Source organism: Festucalex cinctus, chromosome 10 (genome assembly GCF_051991245.1).
Source record: "Festucalex cinctus isolate MCC-2025b chromosome 10, RoL_Fcin_1.0, whole genome shotgun sequence".
Lineage (NCBI taxonomy): Eukaryota > Metazoa > Chordata > Actinopteri > Syngnathiformes > Syngnathidae > Festucalex > Festucalex cinctus.
Window position 1 is genome coordinate 25,664,692 of NC_135420.1, and position 26,540 is coordinate 25,691,231.

The following is a 26,540-nucleotide window of genomic DNA, read 5'->3' on the forward strand; positions in this document are numbered from 1 at the left end:
AACATAACAAGGATAAATAAAACAAAAATGCATTTTAGCACACAAAGAAGAAAAGTGCTTCGTAGCAGCCAAGTGTATCCGCAAGATGGCAGCAAGGCGCCACCTCGGATGTTAACTGCACAACAAACCACCACTGAAGAAGAAAAAGACGGAAGTTAGCATCACATAGCGGGTGACAGCTAGCGGGATTGGGACGGTGTGGAAAAATGTGTAAAGTCAGAATGCTGCGCGAACTGGTGAAGCAGCGACTAAACGTGGCCATCGAGGAGATATTTGAACTGTTTGACCAAACTCTCGTGGAGTACGAGGAGGAAATCTGTCGAACGAAAGCGGAGAACGTGCGACAACGCGAACTACTGGACTCAGTTCTCAAACCTCAAGTTGGAGTTCGCTCAACAGGTTTGCTTGACATTTTCACCTCACATGTTAAATAGATAGCTAATTTATTTTCTTACCAAGTAGCCTTTATAGATTTCTTTAATGGCGCATTGGAACTAATTCGTGATTAGTTCCAGTCCGCCATTTTGACTACCTGCTTTTACAGCATCGGAAGGCATCATGTGCTCATTTCCGACAGAGGCGTGCGAAATTTCACGCCATCTAGCTATGTGGGTAAAATTTCAGAGCGTTATTGATTTACACATAACTGGCATGATTAGACGTGCCTTTTAAAGACGATCCCAATGATACAAGTATCATTTTAAGTGTGCCAAACACTAAGAAAGATATTACTGTTTAAAAGCAGTGAAAATGCACCAATTTCTGACCAAAATCTTAACGCAAAGCCAATGGAGGTAGAGATTTAGTGTGAATTTGTATCCTATTAAAAAAGAAAAAAAAAGTGACGACGAATCATGCCTCATCTGTTTTTTGTTTTTGTTTTTTTTAAGTTTGGTCATGTGATGTTTGTTTCTTAATTCTCTTAGTTTCAACATACCGCTGTATTGAAGTTTGTTTTTTGTTTTTTTTCCTTTGATGAGACTTAGTGTAACCCAGACAAGGTGTGATAAAGTGTGAGTGAGAAAACCCTGGGCAATAATTGCCGTGTTTTTGGTGTGCTTCAGACATCCAGCAGGTGTCGGTGGAGAGACAAGAAGAGGCTCCATCCAACGCTGGGGAGCCTTCAGAGCCCCCTCGGATTAAGGAGGAAGCGTGGAGCGGTCAGGATGGGGAGCAGCTTGATAAACCGGAGGAGGGGGCTGACATTACCTCTTTCACGCTTCCCGGCGGTGTTCCCGTGAAGAGTGAAGACGACGACGATGAAGCCCAGCGTCTTCATCAGGGTCAAGGTGAGCAGAACAGAGAAGCCGACGCTCCACTGTCAGACATGGACGACGCGATGTCACATCCGTCCGACACGGACCACAGCGAGGGCGCCAAAGAAACTTCGGAAAAGACCTCCCAAGGCGACGCGACACATCACGCGGACAACAAACAATTCAAGTGCTCCGAATGCGGCAAAAGGTTCGCGCACAAAGGAAGCTTAAAAATCCACATGATCACGCACACGGGAGAGAAACACTTCGCTTGCTCATTTTGCTCCAAAACCTTCTACTTGAAGCATCACATGAACCGACACATGCGAATCCACACGGGGGAGCATCCGTACTCCTGCTCGGTTTGCGCCAAAGGCTTCCGAGATAAGTACAAACTTATCAATCACATGAGGACGCACGTGTCCGAGAAACCGTTTGCCTGCTCGCTTTGCATGAAACGATTCTCCAGTCGGGAGTGCCTCGCGTTGCACGTGACGACGCACACGGAGGAGAACGAAAAAGCCACCAGCAGCTCCAGTGAGGTGCAGTCACAAGTTGTGAGCAATTTTGCTCCACTTTCTGATCTGGACGATGACGATGTCATGTCTCGCTCTTCTGACACGGATCACAGCGACGACGGCAAAGAGGCGGGTAAGAAGCCAGACGGAGATGGCGACAATAATAACTTTGTGTGCTCCAAATGCGGGAAAACCTTTTACCACAAGGGCCATTTAAACAGACACATGATAACGCACACCGGGGAGAAACCTTTCGGCTGTTCGTTCTGCGCCAAATGCTTCACCCGCAAGTCGGATCTGAAGGTGCACGTGCAGGTCAAGCACACGGGCGACAAGCCTTTCGAATGCGCCGTCTGTGCCAAAAGCTTCCCCGTCAAGAGATATTTGATCACGCACATGAGGAAGCACGACGGCCACCTCCCGTTCATCTGCTCGGCGTGCGGGAAGGCCTTCGCCGCAAAAGAAGAACTGGAAGCGCACGCGGCCACGGACGCCGAATGCGCTGGATCGCAAGCGGACGACACGACGGCGCAGTCTTCGGAAGCGGATCTGGAAAAGAGCTCCAAACGCGACGCCGCGGCGCAACACACTGGTTTCATCTGCTCCGAATGCGGCAAGTCCTTCGTCCAGAAGGCCACCTTGAACCGACACATGCGAATCCACACCGGGGAGAAACCCTTCGGCTGCGCCGCTTGCGGCAAACGCTTCTCGCGGAACGGCGACTTGACCATCCACATGAGAACACACTCGGCGGAAAAACTGTTCAACTGCACTCTGTGCAGCGAGTCCTTCTCCCTCAAGCACTACCTGAGCGTGCACATGAAGCGGCACTTTGCCGACAAGCCGTTCGCCTGCTCCGTCTGCGCCAAACGCTTCAACACCAAGGCGCACCTGAAGACGCACATGAAGAGACACACGGGGGAGAAACCCTTCAGCTGCGAGGTGTGCGGCCGCTGCTTCTTCTGCAAGCGGGACGTCAGGACGCACATGAGGACGCACACCGGGGAGAAACCCTTCACCTGCCCCGTGTGCAACAAAGGCTTCTCCACCAAGACGTACGTCTCCATGCACATGAGGACGCACACCGGCGAAAGACTCTTCAGCTGCGACGCCTGTCATAAAAGATTCACGTTTAAGACGCAAGTCTACAGTCACGTGTGTACCGGATACAAAAACAGCACTAACGACACTGCAGGACTTTAAAAGGTAATTCTGTCAATCTGTTTAAGTGCCATAGTGTTTTTGTATATATTTGTTGAACATGCCAGCTGACTTTGGGTGAAAGGTGGCATACAACCTGAACTGGTTGTTTGGACAGTCGACCCTCACAAACATAGCAGAATGTAAACAACCGCTAAAAATATGGACAATAGTAGACATAAATATACAAAAATGAGGGCGAAAATAATCAAGGGGGGAATTGGTTAACAAAAATATGAAAAATGCTCACAAACCTGCCACAATTTGGGCGAAATGTAACCCAAATTGAATTTTTGAAAACTTGCAAAACATGCCAAATATAGATTTAAAAAAAAAAAAAAGATAATTAAAAAAAACTTTTTGAAACAAATCATTAAAAATGACAATGTTTTTTTGTTTTTTTGTGCAATATGTGCCCTGCTGCCGAGTCTAGGATGTAACCCTCCTCTGGACCTGCTGCCACCCCAACAAGGATAAGCGCAATAGAAAATAGATGAATGGTTAATAATGTGCATTTACAACTCTTTGTGTTTGTATTAAGCGTACATCATAATCACGTCGTCATGTGTTTTCTATCCTGGATACTATTCCAATGTCAATATACTGTAATCACAAAAGTGGAGCTTCAGCATACGTTAACGTCTAATGATGTGCTGTTACACCGCTTGCGACACATGTCAGGCGTCTAAAAAAAACGTGAGTAGTTTAACTTTTTGTTGTTGTTTTTTATACTGACTAACTTCTATTTATACTTGTGTGACTGCCAGGAGTGTTAGAATGTTACTTAAAACGTTACCTGTGCAGTTGATGTTTCATGATGCTCACAGCCTGGAACTAATTAAAGAAATTGGAAAAAAAAAAAATGCTGCTTTTGCGTTTAATAATTACGTGTGTGAGTGAATGGGTGAATGTGAGGAATTGTAAAGCGCTTTGGGCACCATAGGGTGTAGTTAAAGTGCTATATAAAAAGCAGTCCATTTACCATGTACAAATAAATATGTGTGTATTTTAAAGCCACGCCCCAAAACAAAATATAACATAAAAAAAAAAAAAAGAAATAAAACATGACAAAGATAATACAAACCTCACCTCGACTTCATTCATTGAGTACTTCAAACGACTCCAGTTCGAACAAAAATGCTTTAAATAAATCGAAATTGAACATAAAAAAACGATACTACTAGTCTGCACACAAAATGAAAAGAATCCTAATGACGGCAGTAACGCGGTCTACCGCATAATTTAACCACCGAAGAAGAAAAGGCGGAAGTTGTCAACGGCGCGCTGGGCTGGCTAGCTAACGCCTTCAGAACCGTGAAAATGTGTAAAGTCAGGATGTTGCGAGAGCTGGTGAAGCAGCGGCTCAACGTGGCCGTCGAGGAGATCTTCCAACTGTTCGAGAGAACCTTCGCGGACTACGAGGAGGAACTTTGTCGAACCAAAGAGGAGAACGAACGACAACGACAACTACTTGACGCCGTTCTCAAGCCACAAGTTGGATTACACGCGTCGGGTTTGTTCTCTAGTTCTCCAGTCTACTCCAATCATAACCATCTGCTTCTTCGCCTATTTATTTAATTTTTTTTTCAACTTTGAGTAATTAGTTGCAGTCTGCCTTTGCAGCCATAATTTTTGTTTGCGTGTCTGCATTACGGTAATTTCGTTGTCGCCCTTTTCTGATTACATTTTACTACATCCAATGACTGCCTAATTGCAAAGAAACGAGTGAAGTTATTTAAAATGCATTATATTAATTTAATTATTTGATTTTACCCACCTACTACACTGGAGCTAAATTATATAAATTTTGTCCTATAATATTTGTTTAACTTTACAACAGAGACAAAATTCGACAAATTGAGTTTTTTTTCTGATTTCCTTTTTGGGCGGCGGGGATGAATGAGTGAATGACAATATCTGTGTTTTATGCTGTAATGTGTCAACATGTAGAAAAATATATATCAGCAACAGTTGGCCGATTTTAGAGGATTTATAATAGCTGTCTGATACTGGCACTTATAATACTTATAATAACTTATAAGCTCAAACAGTTACAAAAGACTAAAGGTGAAAAAAACAATCAAATAACTACACCGCAGCACAGGTAATACCCTCGTTTTTTTTTTTTTTTTTTTTTTTTTTTTGCTTAGACAGAAGCCAAACCCAGATTATGACCAAGTACGTAGCATTTCAAATTGTCACTCCCAAAATAAAAAGCCTTCCAAAGTTTCCTTTTATGTCCTTCAGACATCCAGCAGGTGTTGGTGGAGAGTGAAGAAGATGTTCCCTCTGAGCAGCAGGAGGAGCCAACAGAGACCCCTCATGTTAAAGAGGAAGATGATGAGGAGGAGGATGACGAGTGGACCAGCCTTGCTGTGAAAAGCGAGGAGAACCGAGGCGGCACCAGCTCGGGAATTGAAGCGAAAGCTGATAGACAACAAGCAGACACCCCGCTATCAGACGTGGACGACCCGATGTCCCCATCTACCGACACGGAGCACAGCGACGACGCCAAAGAACCTTCGGACCCTAAAGGTGACAACAACCCGTTAATTTGCACCGAATGCGGCAAAACGTTTATCCAGAGGGGGAATTTGAACAGGCACATGCGAACGCACAGCGGAGAGAAACCGTTCGCGTGCTCCTTTTGCAGCAAAAGCTTCACCAGGAAGTCGGATTTGAAGGTGCACGTGCAGGCCAAACACACGGGCGAGAAACCTTTTAATTGTGACATCTGCGCTAAAAAATTCCCCGTGAAGAAATATTTGATGATTCACATGAGAACGCATTCTCTGGAAAAACCTTTCGCCTGCTTGGCTTGCGCCAAAGGTTTCTCCAGCAAAGCCGAGCTGGACGCGCACGGCGACGGCGAGCTCTGCGGCACGTCGCAAGCGGGCGCCGACGATGCCGCGTCGCACCCCCCCGAGATCGAGCGGGCTCGCAAGCCCGCGAAAGCCGACCAGACGCAGCCCGCCGACGGCGCGCAGTTCATCTGCGCCGAGTGCGGCAAAACCTTCAGCCTGAAGGGGACGCTGAAGCGACACATGCGCACGCACACCGGGGAGAAACCCTTCAGCTGCGCCGTGTGCGGCAAAAGCTTCTCCACCAAGTCGGACATGAAGACGCACGTGGAGACGCACTCGGGCGAGAAACCCTTCGGCTGCACCATCTGCGGCGAGCGCTTCTCCCTCAAGCAGTACTTGAAGATCCACATGAAGCGGCACTTTGCCGACAAGCCGTTCAGCTGCACCGTGTGCGCCAAACGCTTCTTCACCAAAGCGCACCTGAAGACGCACATGAGGACGCACACGGGCGAGAAACCCTTCAGCTGCGAGGTGTGCGGCCGCTGCTTCTTCTGCAAGCGGGACGTCAGGACGCACATGAGGACGCACACCGGGGAGAAACCCTTCACCTGCCCCGTGTGCAACAAAGGCTTCTCCACCAAAGCGTACGTCACCATGCACATGAGGACGCACACCGGCGAGAGACTCTTCAGCTGCGACGTCTGTCAGAAAAGATTCACGTTTAAGACGCAAGTGAACAGCCACGTGTGCGCCGGTCAGAAAAACCGCAGGAAAGACTCGGCGGGGATTTAATTCAATCGCGTTATCGCTAACGTTTTTTCAACAATTTCAAAAAGTGTCTTAAAAAGGTCGCCGATGTTCTCCAGATGAACTCATCAACTCTACGCTGAAAAATTCAACATTTCACACCTGTTTGTGTATTTTTGTGCTCTTTCAGTAATCGCCTCTAGATGGCGCCAAAGCTCTGGCTAATAGGAAAGTAGTAATTGGTGGCAAGGAATTTCTGACACACAAACTTGGGCTGCGAGACTAACAATAATTTTAATAATATTACAGTACTCGGTTGTTTTTTCTGATTAATAAATAAATTGGATAAAAGAAATCAAATTTAAAATAAAAAAAAACAGGACATTATTTCAAATTGACAATTCAGAAAACATTAAATGGCTCGTAGTCAGAAAAAGGGCAAAAATGTTTGATTTTCTATGCGATATTGTGAAAGACGGCAATCGCAGAGTGTTCTATATGCAAATTATGTTTCATATGAAAATCTAGCAACATTCAGAAAATAAGTCAATATTAATAGTAAACATGCAAAAACAGGTGACGTCAAACACAAATTTTAGGAACGATCAAAGTACATTTTGTAAACTGTCAAAGCATTTTTTATTTTTTTTTATGAGCATGTATAAAATATTGGGGAAAAACATTTTAAGCACACTTGTGAGAAGAGAAAAAAAATTAAAACAAACAAAATTAAAGATTAAATAAAAAGCAAAAAAATAAAAATTATTGCTACCTCAAAAAAAAAGACCCAATTCAAAGAAACGGATGTCATTTTGGGGTTCAGCAGCCTAAAATTACTTGGACACCATTAAAATATCTTTGGCACTCGAATTGTTTTTAAAATTTTTACATTTTTATTTTTTTGGCCAGCATAATTAATCCGCTAAACCTATTTGCTCCTCTCCATCCAGACTGCAAACGATTGGCGCTTCCTCAAAGCCACCACTGGCTCATTTAACGATATACAGTGCTAACCTTTAATCATGGCCATCAGCTTACATTTTCATAAACAGGCAGACGAAAGACTGACTTGGCTGTGTCATTTATTATTTTAGTTTATTTATGTATACGTATTTACAAGGTACATTTTATGTAATATGTCTTTTTAACAATTTTTTTTTTTTTTTTTTAAATAACCAACACTTTCTGACTGAATCTCAAACTGTATGACATCTTTCTTGTCAGTGTAACTCGCTTTTAGTTTTATTACGCGGCGGCTAACCTCTCTCTGTTAGAATGTGACTTCGAAAGTGGCTTGTACATTTTTTTTAAATGAAATAAATAATAAAATACATTTACCAGAGTCTTTGTGTACGTTTGTGTCATGTCAAGACAATCTGTGACATCGGGGGTGGTGCAGTCGATATGTCGTGTAAGAATAGAAATATTCTTGCACTATTCTTACACCCTCGCAGATAAAGTAAGCTATCGGCTATACACGTTTTAGTGAACTCATGCGGCTATTTTAAAACGATATAACCGCTCGACACTCTTGTGGCACGATGACGAGTACGCGAGTTTTATGCGTGCGCGTGTTTCACACTGGAAATTCCTCCTGGGGCCTATCTCGAGCCCACTCCAGTGTAATCAGCGGGTTGACGAAGAAGAACCGGGAATAGCTTCGCCAAATGTGATAGCGTGGCCCCACAAATAGACGAGAAGCGACGCTCCCGAGCTGCCGGTGGTGTCGCTGGACGCGCTCCAAAAAGTCGTCTTTCTGAGGCCCCGGGATGCTCCTCATATGGGCACAGTTGCCCCGCAGCCAAGCGTAGAAGCCCCTCGGCCAGGATCAGCGTCTGGCTTGGACTAAGATGGCGTGGGCGGAGTTTTCCAGCCAAGTCTTCCTACGCTCAATAGATAAATGTTTGATACTAGGGGTGGGAATCTTTGACTGTCTCACGATGCGATTCAGATTTTTGGGTCTGCCATTCGATTAAAAATGATTTGCTTGGCAATGATTTCTGCTTCATTTTATAGATGAGCAAATAATTGTCATGAGCTACTCCAGTCTAACTCGCTAATGCTAATTAGCGTGCTGCTCGTGGCACTTTTATCCCTCAAAAGAACGTCTGTTCATACAAACGCTTCATCTTCACATTACTCACCGGCATATGCTCTTCATACGCTGCAAAAAAAAAACAAAAAAAAAACTTCTATTGGCATAACTTGATCATGACTTTTTCCTTCTCTCTAATGTAGCTACAACTTAACTGTGTATCAGAACCACACCGCCCCTAAGTGTCCAAATCGGGTACAACATGAGCAGCGTTCCCAGTACACAAACAAGGGCAAGACGGTATAAAATAATTTAAATAAAATCGACGTGACAAGCCGGGCGAGGCCATCTTGCATGCGTACCCGTTAAAAATTGTACTTGACGAATATATTCGTCAATGGCAGTGAACGAGTTAATTAAGAGCCAAATTATAATTTTGTAAATTCCAGGTTTAGTCACAAAAATTCCATGGAAAGTGACCACATTTTTAAAGGGAGAACATGCAAACTCCACCCAGGAAGCCCGGAGCCCGGACTCGATCTTGCGTCCTCAGTACTGCGAGGCGGACGTGCTAAAACGTCGTTAAAAATGAAAGGGGCCTAAACTGTATTTGACCTTGACAACACGGTTTCGAAAGTCCGCCTCTCCATGCCCATTTACAGATGAAACACGCTGAAGCGTGTAGCTAGCTAGACACAAAACAAAGCATTAGCCAAAACCGTAACCACTACACTAACACTGTGACATAACGAATTACGTCCTCACTCGAATTATGTACTCACTTGTCCACTAATGCGAGTACAGCAGTTGTGCTTGTTTGTGCGACACATTGCAATCATCTGTCAGGTGCAATACCTTAACACCGCTCTCGCTCCTTGCCAGTAGCCCGGCTGTGAAACCTGATCCGGGGGGGAGCCAAATTTAGCCCCCCCATCACACACACACACACACACATGCACACAGAGTCAGCGAACAGCCCCAGCCGGCGACCGCAGAGCCACATCGGACCCCCGAACCCAAAAGGTGGTCTCGCTAGCTGCCGTACGGACCAATAAGGACAGGGACGCTTCTTCCTTTTTGGGCTCATTCCCGAGTTGAAACTGGAAGGACAAAACGCTAAGAAAAGAAGGAAGTTTGGACGAGAAGCTCACTTGAAGGCGAGTGTGTGTGATATTGGGATTATTATTATTGGGCTGAAGCATTCCCACATATGTTTTTTTTTTTTATTCTCCACACTTTTTTTTTGCCGCCTAATAACTCCCACATAATTCTTCCAATTTACATTGTTCAAACTTCAACTAGCTTCAAAAATAATTCACGCCTCCCGGGGTATTTATCGTCTGATTCCACATTAATTATAGTATTTGCACAATTTAACATTTTAATATCAACTTCTCCCCATTCATTTTCAATGGCACAGTTGGTAAAGCGCATTGTCCGGTAACCAGGAGGTTATAATTTCATAATTTATCTCTCCATGTGCTTTCAGCATTCCCACGCAATTTCTTCAGAAATTGCACTTAGTCTAGTTCTTATGTAACACTTTGATCAGGCAAGGTTTATTTTTTTAGTCTCATGGCTGGGATAAAAAAAAAGAAAAAAAAAAGACAACTTTCATGGTTTAGCATTACAGCTTACTTTAATTGTTCCACATTCTAATTGTTCAAGAATACACCCCCCGATTATATCACAAACATTTTTAAAATTTGGTCCCATTCCATGGAATTTTTGTGACTAAACTTGGAATTTACAAAATTATAAGTTGGCTCTTAATTAATTCGTTCACTACCATTGACGAATATATTCGTCAAGTACACTTTTTAACGAGTCAGCATGCAAGACGGTCTCGCCCGGCAGGTCACATCAATTGTGAGGGAGAAACATGGCAACACATCGCATTTTAAATAATAATGAATGTTTTTGTTTTTCTATATGTCAGAAATCCATTTCCGCTATTGATAGCTGGAGGTCCGGCAGGCTTCATGTGGTGTCGTGTGAAACTTTCCACATTCATATTTAATGTGGCCTTCCATCTCATGGATGCTGCGTTCAATGACGATTGCATTATGCCTTCATAAACACCATCCCATCCACACTTTATTTTTTATTTATTTTTTTTAACTTTTCACGGAAAGTTCAAGGACCACCCTGCCCCCTTCCCCTGGCTTGGCCCGCGGACCGAGGCGGGCGTCACGGTGCCTGCGGCACGGCCCCGGCGGGTTTAAAAATAACAGCAGCTGCTCCTCGGGACGCCACGAGGCACCCGAGCACGGAGCGAGACGTACACGGTTGTTTCGTAACACCCCACGCGTTCAAACAGTTGCCAAAAAGTTCAAAATATATATCGGCCGTATTGGAAGTAACATCTCAGTGTGTAAATAAGATTTTAATGTTGATGTGTTGGAGCAGTCGAAATCTTTCACAGGGGTCAGGGTCAGCGATCAGAAGCACTGACCTACATTTACAACCTAGCAACTTTTTTTGATACATTTGATATGTTCAGGAACTAGAAAATATTTGGACAGTGGTCCAAATGTTAGCGTTCTAATTTCCGGCACAGTGGAGAGAATGCCAGGAGATTTAGGCATAATACTAATCTACAGTTGCATATACTGTACATATTAGGTGTACTAGAAGTGATACTGTGACATTATAAATGACAACAGCTAATATGAGTCAAAATGTTATCAACTTCAAAGTGTGAGATATTTAAAAAAAATGTAAAATAAGACTTTCTAATGCTGCATTCGAGGATGGTCAGAAAGCAGACTTTTCCGAGTTCAAATATCGAAATGTGTACGGGAAAGCCCCCAAGAACTCGGAAATCCCACTTGCGAACTTAGACGGGGTGAAAAAAAAAGAAAAAAGAAAAAAAAAGGACGTCGACTTCTTCGACGGTCTGTGACGTCACTCTACAATGGCGACCCGTTTGGAAACAGACGCGAATGGTAGGCTAAAAAACACAATTTACTCCATTCATAAATATTCGGCACTAGCCGCCATTTTGGTTGTTTACGTTCGCCTCGAACGCTTTCAGGTCGGAACTGGGAAAAAAAAACAGCTCGGATAAATCCGACTTACGACCATCCTCGAATGCAGCTTTACTACATAACAAATAATACAGTCATATGTTGAGTTTAGCATGTTAGCTTGACCCTTAAATAGCAACCTTCCATTTTCTCACGTGGTCCCGATGCAAAATTATTTGCCCACTCCTGGCCTAGATGTTTTAATATGTAATATGTAGTTAATATGTAAAATGGAAGCTTTAGAAGACTTTCGAAATCCTGCTGTAGTCATTGAGAGGGAAACCATGTGCGCTGAAATCAATCAAACTTTATTTCAGACTCAAAGAAGGTCCATAAAGTAACACAAAAGAGACAAACAAAGTACATAATACAATTACAATCCATACAAGCACTGTTGACAGCGCCTCCAGAGCACAGAAGTGTACCTTTTACACTACTCTGCTCAGGTCATATAAGAACATTTAAAATGTCATTTTGAGTCCATGAGTCATTAAAAAATGTATATACAAAGTTCCATATGACAGCTTTCAATGTAGTTACATTGTTCAACTTGCAGTTTCCTGAATTTAGACCACTGGGGCACATTCCAAATTTTCGTACCTAGGTGGATGCTACATTGCTAGCATCTTTCTCAAGCCTACACATTCCAAAATGTTTGACCCATGAAAAATATTTAAAGCATCCAGTGGCTTGAAAAACAAAAATCACACAATGTTGTCAGGTGATTTTCCAGGCCCCCATGAGAGGCGCTAGCTGGTAGCTAGCTCACGAGCTAATATGCTTCTGGTGCTTGAGAAGATGCATTTTCGGGCATTGCTAGCTAGCTAACGCCACGGTGTAGTGGTAGAAATGTGTTTAGTAATGATGATAACTTTCATTTCTAACAGATTTGTTTTATTTTGCAGGATGCAGGACGGGAGTTGGAACCAGCCACTCCCCCCAATCTCTGTGTTGCTCAAGGACTCTGCGGAAGGCGTTCCCGCCGCCGCCCTGGAGGGGGATGCCGCCCTCCGGGCTGAGATGGACAGCGGCGACGGGGACTTCGCCGACCTCACCGCCTTCCTGAGCGCCGAGGAGATCAACCGCAGTCTGGACCTGGCCTGGGAGGCTTTCGAGGAAACGTCTGAGGATCCGCATCTGGACCCCCAACAGACCCCCAGTGAAGTTGTCCAGGAAACTAAAACCTCCGGCACGGATGACACCAGTCCAACTGTTAGTCAGGCCGATGCGTCCTCACCCGAGAAGGGGGGCCGCCTCAAGCCGGTCCCGCCGGTCTACAAGCAGGATAAACCTCGGCTGCTCCACGAAGGCTTGGAGTTAAACGACCGTGCGTCTTCGGCCTCGGAGTTTTGCAGCCGCGCCGCTACATTCATCGAGGAGCTGTCATCCATTTTTAAAGGTTCCTCTCACCTGGAGCACGGCGGGGAGGGGGAGTCGTCCTCCCCGGATAGCGGATATCTGTCACCCGGGAACCAGCGGCCGGGCCCTCAGGGGGCCCCGGCTGTGCCCGCCGCCGCATCCTGCCAGACGGAGCAGACGCAGAAAGCGGGCCCTCCGGAGGGGGCGCCGGCTGCTCCCGAAAGCCCACACGTTGGGGGGGCCCCAGCCACAACGGGACCCCTGTCGCCGCCGTGCTTCGTGCAGAAGCTTAAGAGTCAGGAGGTGGCGGAGGGTAGCCCCATTCGTCTGGAATGCAGAGTCAGTGGAAATCCACTCCCACTCATCAGGTACACCTTTTTTTTTTTTTTTTTTTTGCTGTGAGTTAACGGTGGGTTCACTATTTGGCAAGCCATTCAATATTGACAACTAGCAAATATGTTTGGTTCAAGGTGGGTTCACTATTTGGCAACTAGTAAAAAGATGATTCAGGTAGCTCATTTGCTCCCAAAAACGTATAAATACGTTCTATTTTAAATGTTTTTAACTCTTTGACTGCCAGGCGTTATAAAAACAAAACAAAAAAATCCACAGTGCCAGCCGCTTTTGAGCATTTTAACTCATCTTTCAAGGCAAAAAGAATATTGTTTGCCTTTACTACATATACAATGTGGCTACGAAATGAAAGATCGCATTCCATTCATTGGAATTTTACTAATCATCGTGAAACGTCTTTGGCAGTCAAAGAGTTTTAATTGTCCCAAAGACGTATTTATACGTTTTTATACTTTTTTTTTTTTTTTTTAATGCTTTTTTTTTTTTTTTGATGCAGCCTCCCAACTGCAAAGAACAGGTGAAAACAATGGTAGTACCGTAATTACAAAACGGCCAGCAGGAGGCAGCAGAGTATAAGAGATCAACCAGGGCCATGTTGGAAAAAAAGCTAATTTACTCAAAATTATAAATAGATTTGTGAATAATGATTCAACTTAGCTACATTCTAATGCTAATTGGTGCAAAACGGAAAGAGATAGAAATGAACTTTTTTTTTTTCCCTGGTGAAAGAAGAAACTTTAATCTTTCTTTTGGTAGGTTCATGCTTTTATAGAAATAGAACACAATATTCTGTGGGCCTCCCAGGACACGCTGGAGAGACTATGTCTCTCGGCTGGCCTGGGAACGCCTTGGGATCCCACCGGAGGAGCTGGTTGAAGTGGCTGGGGAGAGGGAAGTCTGAGTTTCCCTCCTGAAGCTGCTTCCCCCGCGACCCGACCCCGGATAAGCGGAGGAAGATGGATGGATGGATGGATTCTGTGGGCCTTGCAAAATCAGTCAAAATCCAGTAAAACAGCTGGGAGTGAAGGGGATTGCTTTTGTGAAAATGGCTGGGAGTGAATGAGTTAAATGTCAGTTCACTATTTGGCAAGTGATTCAATGTGGATTTACAACTTTTGCAAAGATGTTCGGTTCATGGTGAATTCGGTATTTGGCAACTAGCAGACATGTTCCGTTAAATGTGAGTTCACTATTTGGCTGCCCAGAAAAGCTGTTCGGTTCAAGGTGGGCTCACTATTTGGCAACTTTCACGGATGTTGTTGGGTTCAAGGTGGGTTCGCTATTTGGAAACTAGAAAAGATGTTCAGTTAAATATGGGTACACTATTTGGCAAGTGATTGAGTGTAGATTCACTATTTGGTAACTAGCAAAGAGACATTCAGTTGATTGTGAGTTCACTATTTGACAACGCATAGTGTGATTCTCTGTGTGGCAATGTCTGGGCGTGCGTGAGCTGTGGCATCTTTTGCGTGAGTGTTTGTGTTTTTGCGGTTTCGTGGTGTTCAACAAATGGCTGAAAAGAGAAAAAAAATGTATTAGTTGAATGTAGCTTCACTGTTTGCCATGCAGGTTCATTATTTGGCAGAAAGCAAAACACAGCTGCAGGTTCACTATTTTGCAAGCAGTTAGATTTGGGTTCATTATTTGACAAGAAGTGGTGCAATTTACGAGGGATTTCAGTATTTGGCAAGCAGTTGAATCAAATGTGGCTTCACTGTTTGGCTGGAAGCAAAGCGATGGCATTCAATGCTGGTTCATTATTTGGTGGAAAGCAAAGGAAGTATACTCAACTGTGGGATCACTATTTTGCAAGCAGTTGATTGTGTTTTCATTACTTGAGAAGAAGCAATGCAGTGCAGGTTGCTAGTGGGGCTCAGTATTTGGCAATCAAGTGAATGGGAGTTCACTATTTAGCATGAGACAAATCAGTACAGTTAAATGTGGATGAAGTTAAGGTGAGCGTGATCATATCATTAGATGTTTGCAGGTGTACCTGTTATGGCCAGTAACTCTTTGACTGGACTTAAATCACAATTCGGTGACATGGGAATGTGTTCGCAGACGTTTATCAGTATCAGTGATGCAGTCCAGACTCAACGTTGTGATAAGTGAGAGCCAGAAAAGTGTTCATGTCTCTGGCTCAGCTTTCATTTTCTCCATTAACTCATTCACTGCCAGTCATTATAGAAAATTTTTACATTTCCAATACTCACGTGATATTACATTCAATAATTATATATAAACCGAATCTACCAAATAACAGAATAGACTCCCTACTTTTTGTCCCGTCCCGTTCTTTTATAATTGACAGCAGAAAAATGTAGGTTTGACAAAATACAGCCATTTCTCCCATGGACTCTGAAACTGTGTTTATTTCCTATAAAATGGGGCAATGATGTCATCTACCGGTGGTTGGGCATCAGTAAAGTTGTTTCCAAGTTTGATATTTACAGTGGAGCATGCTCAGATTCGCCCCCATTTAGCACCGCTCTAAAAAATACAATTGACAAGTATACTTGTCAAAGGCAGTGAATGAGTTAACGGTACAGTTTTGTCCGTACCGGATCCAGTTATATTATTATTATAAGTATTTTAGCTTTTTTTTTTAAATTCTAGTTATTTAGATCGAGATCAGAACAAACACTTGGAAAAAATTTGGTTTTATTTTTACTCCCCAATTTGAGCAGCAAGAACAGCTCATGATCCAACGCATACCACATCATGTCCATCAGCTATCTCTCTATCTGGCAAAGAACAGCTCTTGACTCAAAGCACATCACACCATACAGTATGTCCGACGTCCATACGGAAAGGTACGTTTCATGATCCAAAGCGTGTCACATCATATGTCCGACTGCTAATTATGGAAATTAAACTGTCATAGTAGGTGCTCCACCATCTTGTATTTATAACCTAATTATGTGACATCATCTAAAATAGGTTTGCTTCTCCTATCTATCTATCTATCTATCTATCTATCTATCTATCTATCTATCTATCTATCTATCTATCTATCTATCTATCTATCTATCGAGGAGCTTATGTCGCTCTATGGACTGCACTTCCGTATAATGACCGCTAGGGGGCAGCAAACTATAATGAGTCCATCTACAAGTGCGTCTGCAGCAATTTCCTCAGACAAACGACATCTTCAGGGTGGTTTTATCTCACTTTTCTTCTATTAAAGGACACACTAATAATATATTTTATTTTTTGCAGCAGAGTGAGATCTTACATCAATTAGTAGTATTCACCAAATGATAGTTATGTTGTTGTGGCGTGAGTGAGTGGCGTATCCGTTCCATCCAAAATGAAGGAGTGGATGTGGCAGCTCTGAAAGAGGCTCCCGGGCGTGGCCTTCATCTGTTCAGCCACAAGTTTGTCTCCCTTTTGTTACCGTCAAAATAATATCTCGGAGATCTGGATAAGCTCAAGGATGATTTGCTGTATTTTCTTGGATGGGGGAAACAACCGACCACCAAAGAGCAAAGCGGCATGCACAGTGGTTGTTCACAGCAAATCGCCTCCCAACCGCAAACCTAACAAAAGTCGAATCTGTCATCAGTCACAATATGAAGTCAGCCAGTGTGATTATGTAAGAATGTACAGAAATCGGCCTATGATTGTATACATTTTTCCATCACTCCCACCGCACACCAAACGAGTGTCCTGCATTCTGACGATTATGCTTTGTGAAATGTTTTCCTATTGTGTAAGTACGTCCATTGCTGATCAAAAGGGGAATTTGCATCTCTTTGTAGATTTCTTTTTTTCCCCCAGTTATTGTGCAATGCAAGATTTTTATTTATTTTTTTAAATTCCCTATTTGACTCCTCAATTCGGTAACAATTGCACAACTGAGCCAAATGAGGAAACATGTCCTCACTCATTCCAATGTATTTCATTCGCAACAACAAGCAAACAACAACTATCACGATCTCCTCGGCAACACTCGGTCATCGTCAGTGTCAACTTCCTGTAAAGTCAGGCCTTCAAAATAAAAGCACGGCGGTACAACTGCATGATGGCTAAAAAATTGTTTAAAAAAAGAAATTTCAATCAATTAAGGAGACTAAAGTGACTGATTTCATGATTAAATTGTGAAGTCAACGAGTTGTTCAACATCTACGTGTGTGGTCTCCGCTGTTTTTTTTTTTGGTTTGTTGACAGATTTAGACATCTTTTGCTGAGCAGACAGAAAATCCACTTTGCTCAATTATAACTCACTCAGGTTGCCATTTTCCTTCAGTCTGATGCTCTTCCGTGCCATTACGCTAAATGCTATGCAAACACAACATGGGAGGGGCGGCGAGGGGTGATGTTGTCATCTCCGCCTTGTCTCCATTGACTCCCATTGAAGCGAGGATGACCTTTGGAAAGAGATGCTTCCGCGAAATGCCACAGGCGTTTAGCTCCAGATAGGATTCTCGCTTCAGTGGCTTTAATTAAATTAGAAAAAAAAAAACATTTATTCAACCGGAGTGTATGGATTACTTTTTTTTTTTTTTTTTTTCTTCTTTTCTTCATCCCCGCATTTGCTTCCACACAGACGAGAGCCATGTGTTGTGACTGTACGAGCAGATGGCCTCGAGCAGTGGGAAGTGGAACGGCGCGATGAAGTCATAGCAGGTGACCGGCTGCTGACTCATGACGCAGCCACTTTGTAATGCTGACTCGTTTAACGATCAAATGGCTTCACTTGAACTCCTCCTCATGTCTACAGGAGGAAACACTAAAAAAATTGCCTCTTAACACATTCACTGCCAGCCCAGCAAAAATGCATGACTTGACGTCTTTTTCCGTCAATGGCAGTCAATGAGTTAAGATGAGATGTAACCAAAATTGATGGATTTTTAAGCAAAATTTGCCTTAAAAAAGAAAAAAGGAAAAAAGGATGCTGCAATATAATCACAAAATATATTGGCACATTTTGTTTAACACATTCACTGCCAGCTCAGCAAAAATGCATTATTTGACGTCTTTTCCCGTCAATGGCAGTCAATGAGTTAAAAAAGGAAATCAGAGCAAGCCCTGATGTCATTTCGCCTTTTTGACCAGGGATGTAACGATAACGGTAATATCGTCGTGTCGCGATAATAGCAGCACATCTGTTAAACAAGTCGGGTTGATTTCCATTTGTAAAGTTCTAGCACCCCTCTGGTGGCTATTTTTTTTTTTTTTTTTTTTTTTTTAGTGCAGTTAAATTTTCACAAGGCATGATTTGGCCCTTCTTATGTTTAAAATCCACATTAACGGCCAGATGACGGGGAACGTAATATGCTTGTGAAGAGTCAATGTGTGCTTGCATTAGCAAGTGCCTCAATATATATTATATTTATACATTTTTACATATAATATTTATATTTTTATATTATTTTTAATTGCTGTAATGTACAAAAGCACAATATTGTGTGTGTTTTTTTTTAAGTATGAGCTGATTTTTTTACAATATTGTGACCTTTTTTAGTAGCACCAACCTCCCCACGATATCGTAATAATTATCGTATCATCATGTTTGGATATCGTTACATCCCTACTTTTGATATTTAAAAAAAAATGAAATCAAGGCTTCACTCTATCCATTATTGCATGATCGTAGAAAGATGTAATCGCACGACTTTTGTCATTTCGCACAAGGGGTGGGTGATATGGCCTAAAAATAATATCCCGATATTTCAAAGAAATTTGCGGTGACGATATTTTTATTTATTTTTTTTCTTCTTTTTTTAAATTTTTTTTATTTATTTATTTATTTTTATTTTTTTTATTTTTTATTTTATTTTTTTTATGGTGACGATATTTTCGAATGAACTTTTGCTCACAGCCATACGCTCCGGCATTGTTTTTACGGTAGCAGCAAATGACGCATGTACGTCCAAATGGACAACATGACGTATGATGTTATGGATTACGTCACCACGTCAATTTCGCGATATTTCAAATTCTTAACACCCCCCCCAAAAAATACACCGGTAATATCGTAGAAGGTATGATATGGAACACCCCTATTTCGCACATGTATAGAATCCGCCGATATTTGGCGAGTGGGTGCGAGCCTGTCACTATTGACGTATTGTTTACGTCTCACCGTGGCGATAACTGATGTGCGTAAAGATATCGGCGGTTAAAAAAAAAAAAAAACTCAAGACGCTCACCCATCGCTATTTCTCGCCGACATGTTAACAGCAGTCGTGACGGTGGAGTCCGTTCCGTCTTATAGACTCGAGTCGCGTCTCCCCCAAAGGTCGCCTGGAGACGGGGTGCGAAGTTTCGCCCAACGAGGTGAGACTTCACCCCATCATGAGGTTCTTACTGCATACCGTCCCAGAATACCCTCTAATCCGTCGCTTGGTTCTCGCCTATGTTAGGGTTGGCCTCGAAATGGGCTCCGTAGTGTAAGCGGCCTGAGTGGCGTGAGGCCGATTTTGTTTTGGTATTGTTTGTAGAGATTGATTTTGGAAATGATTCACATTTTTAAAAGGAATTTAACACCCGACTCTTAATGCAGCGATATAGTTCAATTCCGTTCACCTGGTTGCAACATCAGCAACAGAAATAGAATGACATCATCGCAACATGACACCGGGTAACATCGTGATTCACAACCTTTACTGTACGAAGATATTTTACTAACATTTAAAAAAAAATAAAAAATCTCACGGCACATAACCAAAGTAAAATATGTGAAATACGTGAAAATCTGCATTATAGTGCGACCATATATTTATTTTTTTAAAGTCTTAATCCTGTTCTCACATCTTCAAAAAAATGAGAGACAATCGTATACGAATGGAAAAGAAGACGTGTATGCTTCAAGCTGTTTATTTCTCACTCCCACTTGAAGTCCGCTGTAAATTTTGACACACACAAAAAAAAAAAAAAAAAAAAAAAATATATATATATATATATATATATATATATATATATTAGGGGTGTGAATTGCCTAGTACCTGACGATTCGATTCGTATCACGATTCACAGGTCACGATTCGATTCGATACCGATTAATCCCGATACGAATGGTCACGATTCGATACCGATTAATCCCGATACGAATGGTCACGATTCGATACCGATTAATCCCGATACGAATTTATAAGTCGATTGTTGCGATTTTTTTTCATTCATATTTAGAAAATACTAATCAGTAAGCTTGTAGAGTGTAAGATTTATATGAAAATGTATTATTTATTTATCTGAAATTTCAGTCTTATAGAGGTTGTAATCTGTTTCATGTTTGAACAGCATTAAAATAAAAATATTAAGGCTTAATGTGCCGTTCATATAACATTCTTCCATGCTCAAGGTGTGAATCCTAAAAAAAAAAAAAAAAAAAAAAAATCGATTCTGCCGATTATTGAATCGATTCGAGAATCGCGCGATGTAGTATCGCGATATATCGCCGAATCGATTTTTTTTAACACCCCTAATATATATATATATATATATATATATATATATATATAACCAATTTTTCGTAGTTGGTCAGAATATGATAAGTTTTAATCACCAAATCCCCAATTCTTATAATAAATTGAACAATATTTTTGTAAGTATAGTTTTCATATTTGGCAGCCACTATTCAATGTACTGTTAAAAAATACATATAACAATGAAATGCAGGGACAGCTGTTTACAGTCGACTACACATAACCTGATTATGTGAATTTGCGGCCATTTACTGTACTGTATATAATTTTCACAGTCACAACAGTCTGACATGGTAAATCACAAAATTAGTTTACCACCACTGATCCATGCTAATTTTTGTTAGCCCATAAGAGGCATTTTACATTATGTGTTAGCATTTAGCTATAGTAGACTATGTGAGCATAAGATTTGGTTAAACATTTTGGTGTTTAAATATACATTTTAAAAAATATATTATTTATTTATTTATTTATTTATTTATTTATTTATTTATTTTTTAGTGCTGTCAAAGTTAAAGGAAAGTCCACCCCCATTTTTTTTTTTGGCAATATGTTCTATGCAGCCCCACTAGTCTAAATACGGTATTCTGGTTAATATTGCGTTTGTAGAATATGAGTTACCGTTAAGCATTAAAATACCAGAAGGCGGCCATTTTGCCACATGCTGTCGACTGAAAACGACGTCACATTTCCTCAGGTCTCACGTACCAACCAATCACAGCTCAGCTTCAGAAAACAGGCGAGCTCTGATTGGTTGTTGCCTGCCCTGAGCAACTGTGATGTCATCTTCACGCGACAGCAAGTGGCAAAATGGCCGCCCCCTCAAACTCATATTCCACAAACGTAGCATTAATCAGAATGTCATGTTTAGACTAGTGAGGTCACATATAAGATTATTATTGTGAAGAAATGTTAAAGTTTGGCTTTCACTTTAAAGCTTTAAAGTTCCAGAGTTATCTGCAGAGTTCAAGCTTTAGCACACATCACGATTGCGTGTGGGTCTGGAATGTAACCGGGGTCTCCCTTGTAGTTGTCGCAGATGCTGACAAATTGCAACCGCCGATCTAAAGACATAGCTCACGCCCAACAATCCGATTGCGGGCACCGGAGCGACATGAAACGCTTTCAGGCTGAGCGTCGTAAACTTGAAAGGAGACTTTGAGCGCTAATTGTGACCGTGTGATGACAAAACATCACGAAAAAGCAAGTCTGAGCCTATAAAAGCGTCAAGCAGCCACTTGCTGGCTTACAGGAAGAATGGAGGCCACATGACAGTTGACAGTTGAAGCGGCGAAGGTCGGGGAAAATCTGGGGAACTTGGCCAATGTGACGTCTTCGCCTTTTGTGGCGTTGAACTCGGCTCCGCTCCGCATCTGCTCGCCCTCACCTGTTCCGTGACTTTACGTCCATTCAAATGCACACTTTGATGGCTTGTTTTCTTTTTTCTTTTTTTTTTTTCCCCTGGATGCCGGCTGCGTTTGATGTGGAGCCACGTTGCCACTTTGTCTTTTGTGTCTCAACATCTTTTATAACAGCCGTAAAAAAAAATAAAATAAAAAATGCTGGGTCTGTGCATGTTTTATGAGCAGATGAGATGTGTGAGTGTTCCACATTGGCAGTCCAAAGCCGCATTAAGAACGACCTCCGCAAAGGCCAAGCTTAGTGGCTAGTGTAATGCAATGCTACCTCGAATGCTCAACACATATTTTGAAGCAATTTCCTCCATAGGAAGTGTTCAAATGCGAAAAACACATTTTGGGAACTTTGTAAAATGCATTTTTTTTTTTTTTTTTTTCTGGTTTACAGATTAAATGCAAATCATTTTTATCTCGGGTCAGTATAAATTAGGCAATTGAAAGGCTACTTTGGAAGCACTTTTATTGAAAAAGTCTTTCTAAGAAAAACAGAAAATGTAAAGATTTTTTCTCAAAAGCAGAGAAGTCAACTCTTCTGCTACTTTCTGCGCATTACTGCCACATTTTGGCAACCGCCAAATGAAAGTAGAAGAAGAAATGTAGTCTTAGTTTAGCATGCGGCATCGGCCACAAGGATTTACTATGTATAGCACCAAATGGCGGAAAAACTGACTAGACTTTTGGCTACAATGCGATGTTAAGCCATTTTAAACTAAAAATGAAAACTTTTCCATTGTTAGTTAGAAGCAGAAGTTTGAATCCAACCGGAACCTGTTCGTTCCCGTCAACATGATTAGGGAACGGGGATTTTGGGTGTCGGTCTGAGCTCCACTGTTCTTGATCTTGGTTTTTGTAAAACAAAGTTTTGCCAAAAATGTGACAAACTCTGGAGCAGCTCATATGTTTTTTCTTCTTCTTCATGACTGGTGCCCCTCCGGAGCGAGTTATTCAAAAATTCCGGTATTTAGAAGTGAAGAGTGAAAAATAATGGCCAGTTTTATAGATTTAGCTTGCGCTACCACCAAAGTATAGCACCTTAGCTAGCACGTCTCCTAAACTGAAGGATAGCAGATCACTACTCGTCGACGAAAAAAATCCAAGACAGTCCAAGACCGAGACCAAGGTCGAGGTTGAGGTCGAGTACAAGGTAAAACCAAGACACACAAAATGTGTTTTTGAGACCAGTTTTGGTTAGAACACTAGTACATAGCCAGTGGTGAAGTCTGACATACCGTTACTAGCCTCATCCCGCTAACACGAGAACTGCTCCGCTTGTAGTTGGTGTCATGACTGTGTTTTGTTTGTGGCAAATGTCTGACGTTTGGTTTTAATTGACTTTATTGGAACTGATGCAAGATGCAATCGGCATGTAACTACAGTATTTTGTTGTATTTGAACTGATGCAATCGGCATGTAACCAGCAACTAGTTTCAACTGGTCAGAGGCTATGTGATGTCCGGAATCTTTAATCTCTTTATCTGGTCAGAAGCCAATCAGTGTTACCCGCGTCTCAAGTCAGCAGCGAATCAGAGAAATCCACGTCAGTCCTGTTTCAGCGACCTATCATGGTTACCCACATGTCAGGCCGCAGCCAATCGGATCCAGTCGCTGTCTATATAAGTCTGACAGAGAAGCGTGTCTTTGCCGATTTATTCATCTGTCATCTGTCCAGCTGGCCACCTGCTCCTCTGTTCCTCGATGCCTTCTCGTTTTTTTTTTCTGGTCTAGTCAAGTTAGTTCCACGCCTCTTGATGTGATGCGAATAAAGTGTTAACCTCTTATTTGTTTCTGCGTTTTTGGTAGGGATAGACCGATAATCGGCCGGGGCCGATTATCGGCGCCGATATTTGGCATTTTGACAAATATCGGCATCGGCCATGTTTTGAATCTGAAGGCCGATAAAGCTCACTGAGCAGGGGATACTTGCGAACGTAGCGAATTTGGGGTTTTCATCAGGATTTGTAAGATGTTCGCAGTCAGTTTTTATTTGTCGTAAACACATTTGGAACATATTCACACAATTTTTCACCGCAAAAATCTTTTTGAAACGTTTTTACAAACCCTAACAAAAACCCCAAATGAGCTACATTCACATGAATTTGTTACTCAGTGAGAAATTATATATAGTTTGAAAGAATTCCCCCCCCTCCCCATTTTACTGCAAATGAATATCGGCTTGAAATATCGGTTATCGGCCAACTTGACTACAAATAATCTGTATTGGTATCGGCCTTGAAAAAACCATATCGGTCTATCACTAGTTTTTGGGATCCAACCCCAGAACATAACAGTTGCAAACATGAATGCATAGCGATCACATGGGAAGCTGTTTGTAACAAATTGGCGAGTCCTCCAAACCGTCCTCAGTAAAGAACTCCCAGCATCACCGTGACCACGAATCGATTCCCCAGCGGTCTTTTTTTTTTTTTTTTTCCCTTGTCGTTTCCCAGGACGTTAGCATCCAGACGCCTTCGGGCAGCTGCAGGCGCTCGGTGTCAACAAGATCGATGAGCGCGGTCACGGAAACCGTCCGAAAGTCAAGTACAAATTGATTGAGTTTGCCCGAGCGGAGCGGCGAATTTGAGCGTTGCTGCGGCCAACTCTTGATCCCGGTCGGGAATCGCTCCTAAAACGCACACAGATGTGTGATCGGGAGAGGACGGCGGTCTCCAAATGCCCATTTGACGGCATGGAGATCTTCTTGTAGTTCTTTATATTTTGTGTGTGCTAATCTCAATCAACCTGGCCGTGTTCACTCCCACAACGGCGCAAATGCAAATTCCTAACTCGTCTACCAAAATACCAACAGAAAGAAAACCCATCCAGACAATTAGATTGCACTTTGGGGACCCCAAGTCTTATTTTTAGCACCTCGAAACTACTACACAGATACACGGCTGCCGTGTGGGCCCCTCCTAGTAACAAGTTCCACAAATAATCCCACTCTGGGGGGGTCTCCCCTGAGCGAAATAGAAGTCGCCGCACTTGTGCGTGAATGGATGTTAATCCTCTACAGTCAGAAAGAGAACCAGAGAGCAGCACACAAACCACCAAAACGATTTTCTATGTGCTGACTGAGGAGAATTCACTTTTAGATCACTTTTGGGATCACTCGATGGTCTTGTGTGTACACAGAGCAGGAGTGCGAATGTGAGTGTGTTTATGTGGAAGAAGCAGCAAGGCCGCAGCCATCTGTCCGGCGTTTGCCAGGTGCCGCCCCCGCCAAAGTGGTCTTTTTAGATGGGGCCTGATCCCGGGATCTATTTCGGTGGCGTCCTTAAGAGGACTGTCTCCTTGCGGGATTTGACACATTTGCAGGACGGACGCCGGCTGTGTTGGTGTCCTCTTGTACGTTTCGTCGTCAATTGTATTGCTCGTATATAGCACAGTTTTTGCTATGTTGCATTTAATAGCATTTCCTGTTCGATGGTTATCACTAAGCTCAGAAGATGGTTGACAAAGAGAATTATTTATATTTGGGTATTTGTTTGTTTATGTACAGACAAGCCAATATTTTTAAAATATTTTTAAGACCTGATAAGCACAAGAAAGTGGATGGGTGAATTTTAACGTGTATAGTTATATATACAGTATTTTTTATTTGTCAAATGTTTTATATTATTTTTAAAATCTGTTTTCTTTTTTTTTTTTAGAAAAATATTTTTCATTTTATAAGAGATATTCCTTTTTATTGTGTTGGCTGTTTTTACATTATTATTTTTTAATTTTCGATTTTTTTCCTAATATTTGTATATTATTTGAAGCTTTTTTTTTTTTTTTTTTTACTTTTTTTTTCTGTTTTTTCTATTTTTTTTCCAATATTTTTGTATTCAAAATAATTACTTTTCTTGTCTGCTTTGGCTCTCACCAAAATATAAATTTTTCAAAAATACATTTTCTACCAGTTGTATATTTTTCCTTATTTTTTTTGTATTAGTTTAAATAATTTCCCCCCTATTCTTTTCAATATTTTCAGTATTTTTGTTGTATATTTTTGTGTTATTTTTAATTACTGTTTGGCACTCATTAAATTATTAGGTAATTTTTTCCTACCATTTCTATATTTTTCATTATTTGTAGTATTTTTAATCATTCTCCCTAGGTTTTTTTTAATTTTAGTATTTTTTCCCCCAAGACTTTTGTATTCTGAATCATTTTAATTTTGTTGTAGAGATTTTTTTTTTTATATTTCTGCTCTTATTAAAATATACACGTGTGCCAAGGTTTGTCCAAAAAGAAGCAAAAGATAATAAAAACATATTTGTGGGGTTAATAAATTCAAACTCACGAGATTTGCCAGCTTGTGATGATGGTTTGAACTCTGACTTTGATTTTTGAGGCGTAATTTTCCCAGAACATTCTCCAAAATCGGATTTATTCCCTTTGATATTGT

General features: G+C 41.8%; 2 protein-coding genes across 5 annotated transcripts in view; both read left to right on the top strand.

Moving 5' to 3' along the window:
- The first annotated feature begins 126 nt into the window (after positions 1-126).
- On the top strand, positions 127-7,867 carry LOC144027767 (uncharacterized). Its single transcript, XM_077535572.1, has 5 exons — positions 127-399; positions 1,065-2,974; positions 3,043-3,052; positions 4,230-4,487; positions 5,222-7,867. Exons 1-5 carry the CDS (start codon positions 207-209, stop codon positions 6,568-6,570), a joined length of 3,720 nt encoding a protein of 1,239 aa, XP_077391698.1. The 5' UTR covers positions 127-206; the 3' UTR covers positions 6,571-7,867.
- Positions 5,371-26,540, top strand: part of palld (palladin, cytoskeletal associated protein) — a 55,104-nt gene continuing 33,934 nt past the window's right edge. For 2 of the 4 annotated variants that reach the window (XM_077533326.1, XM_077533329.1), the window contains exons 1-2: positions 11,486-11,508; positions 12,495-13,316. In XM_077533326.1, the coding sequence (XP_077389452.1) occupies positions 12,496-13,316 (821 nt within the window). In that variant the 5' untranslated portion in view covers positions 11,486-11,508; position 12,495. Of the gene's footprint in view, positions 5,510-11,485; positions 11,509-11,576; positions 11,598-12,494; positions 13,317-26,540 lie in introns of those variants that run through there. The other 2 variants (XM_077533327.1, XM_077533328.1) reach the window with 2 other exon arrangements.

What these genes read in the sequence shown, in the direction of transcription:
- LOC144027767 (XM_077535572.1), top strand. Translation starts at nt 207, where the DNA reads ATGTGTAAAGTCAGAATGCTGCGCGAACTGGTGAAGCAGCGACTAAAC. An exon ending in AGTTGGAGTTCGCTCAACAG is followed by an intron (nt 400 to 1,064) that starts GTTTGCTTGACA and finishes GGTGTGCTTCAG; the next exon opens with ACATCCAGCAGGTGTCGGTG. An exon ending in AGTTGGATTACACGCGTCGG is followed by an intron (nt 4,488 to 5,221) that starts GTTTGTTCTCTA and finishes TATGTCCTTCAG; the next exon opens with ACATCCAGCAGGTGTTGGTG.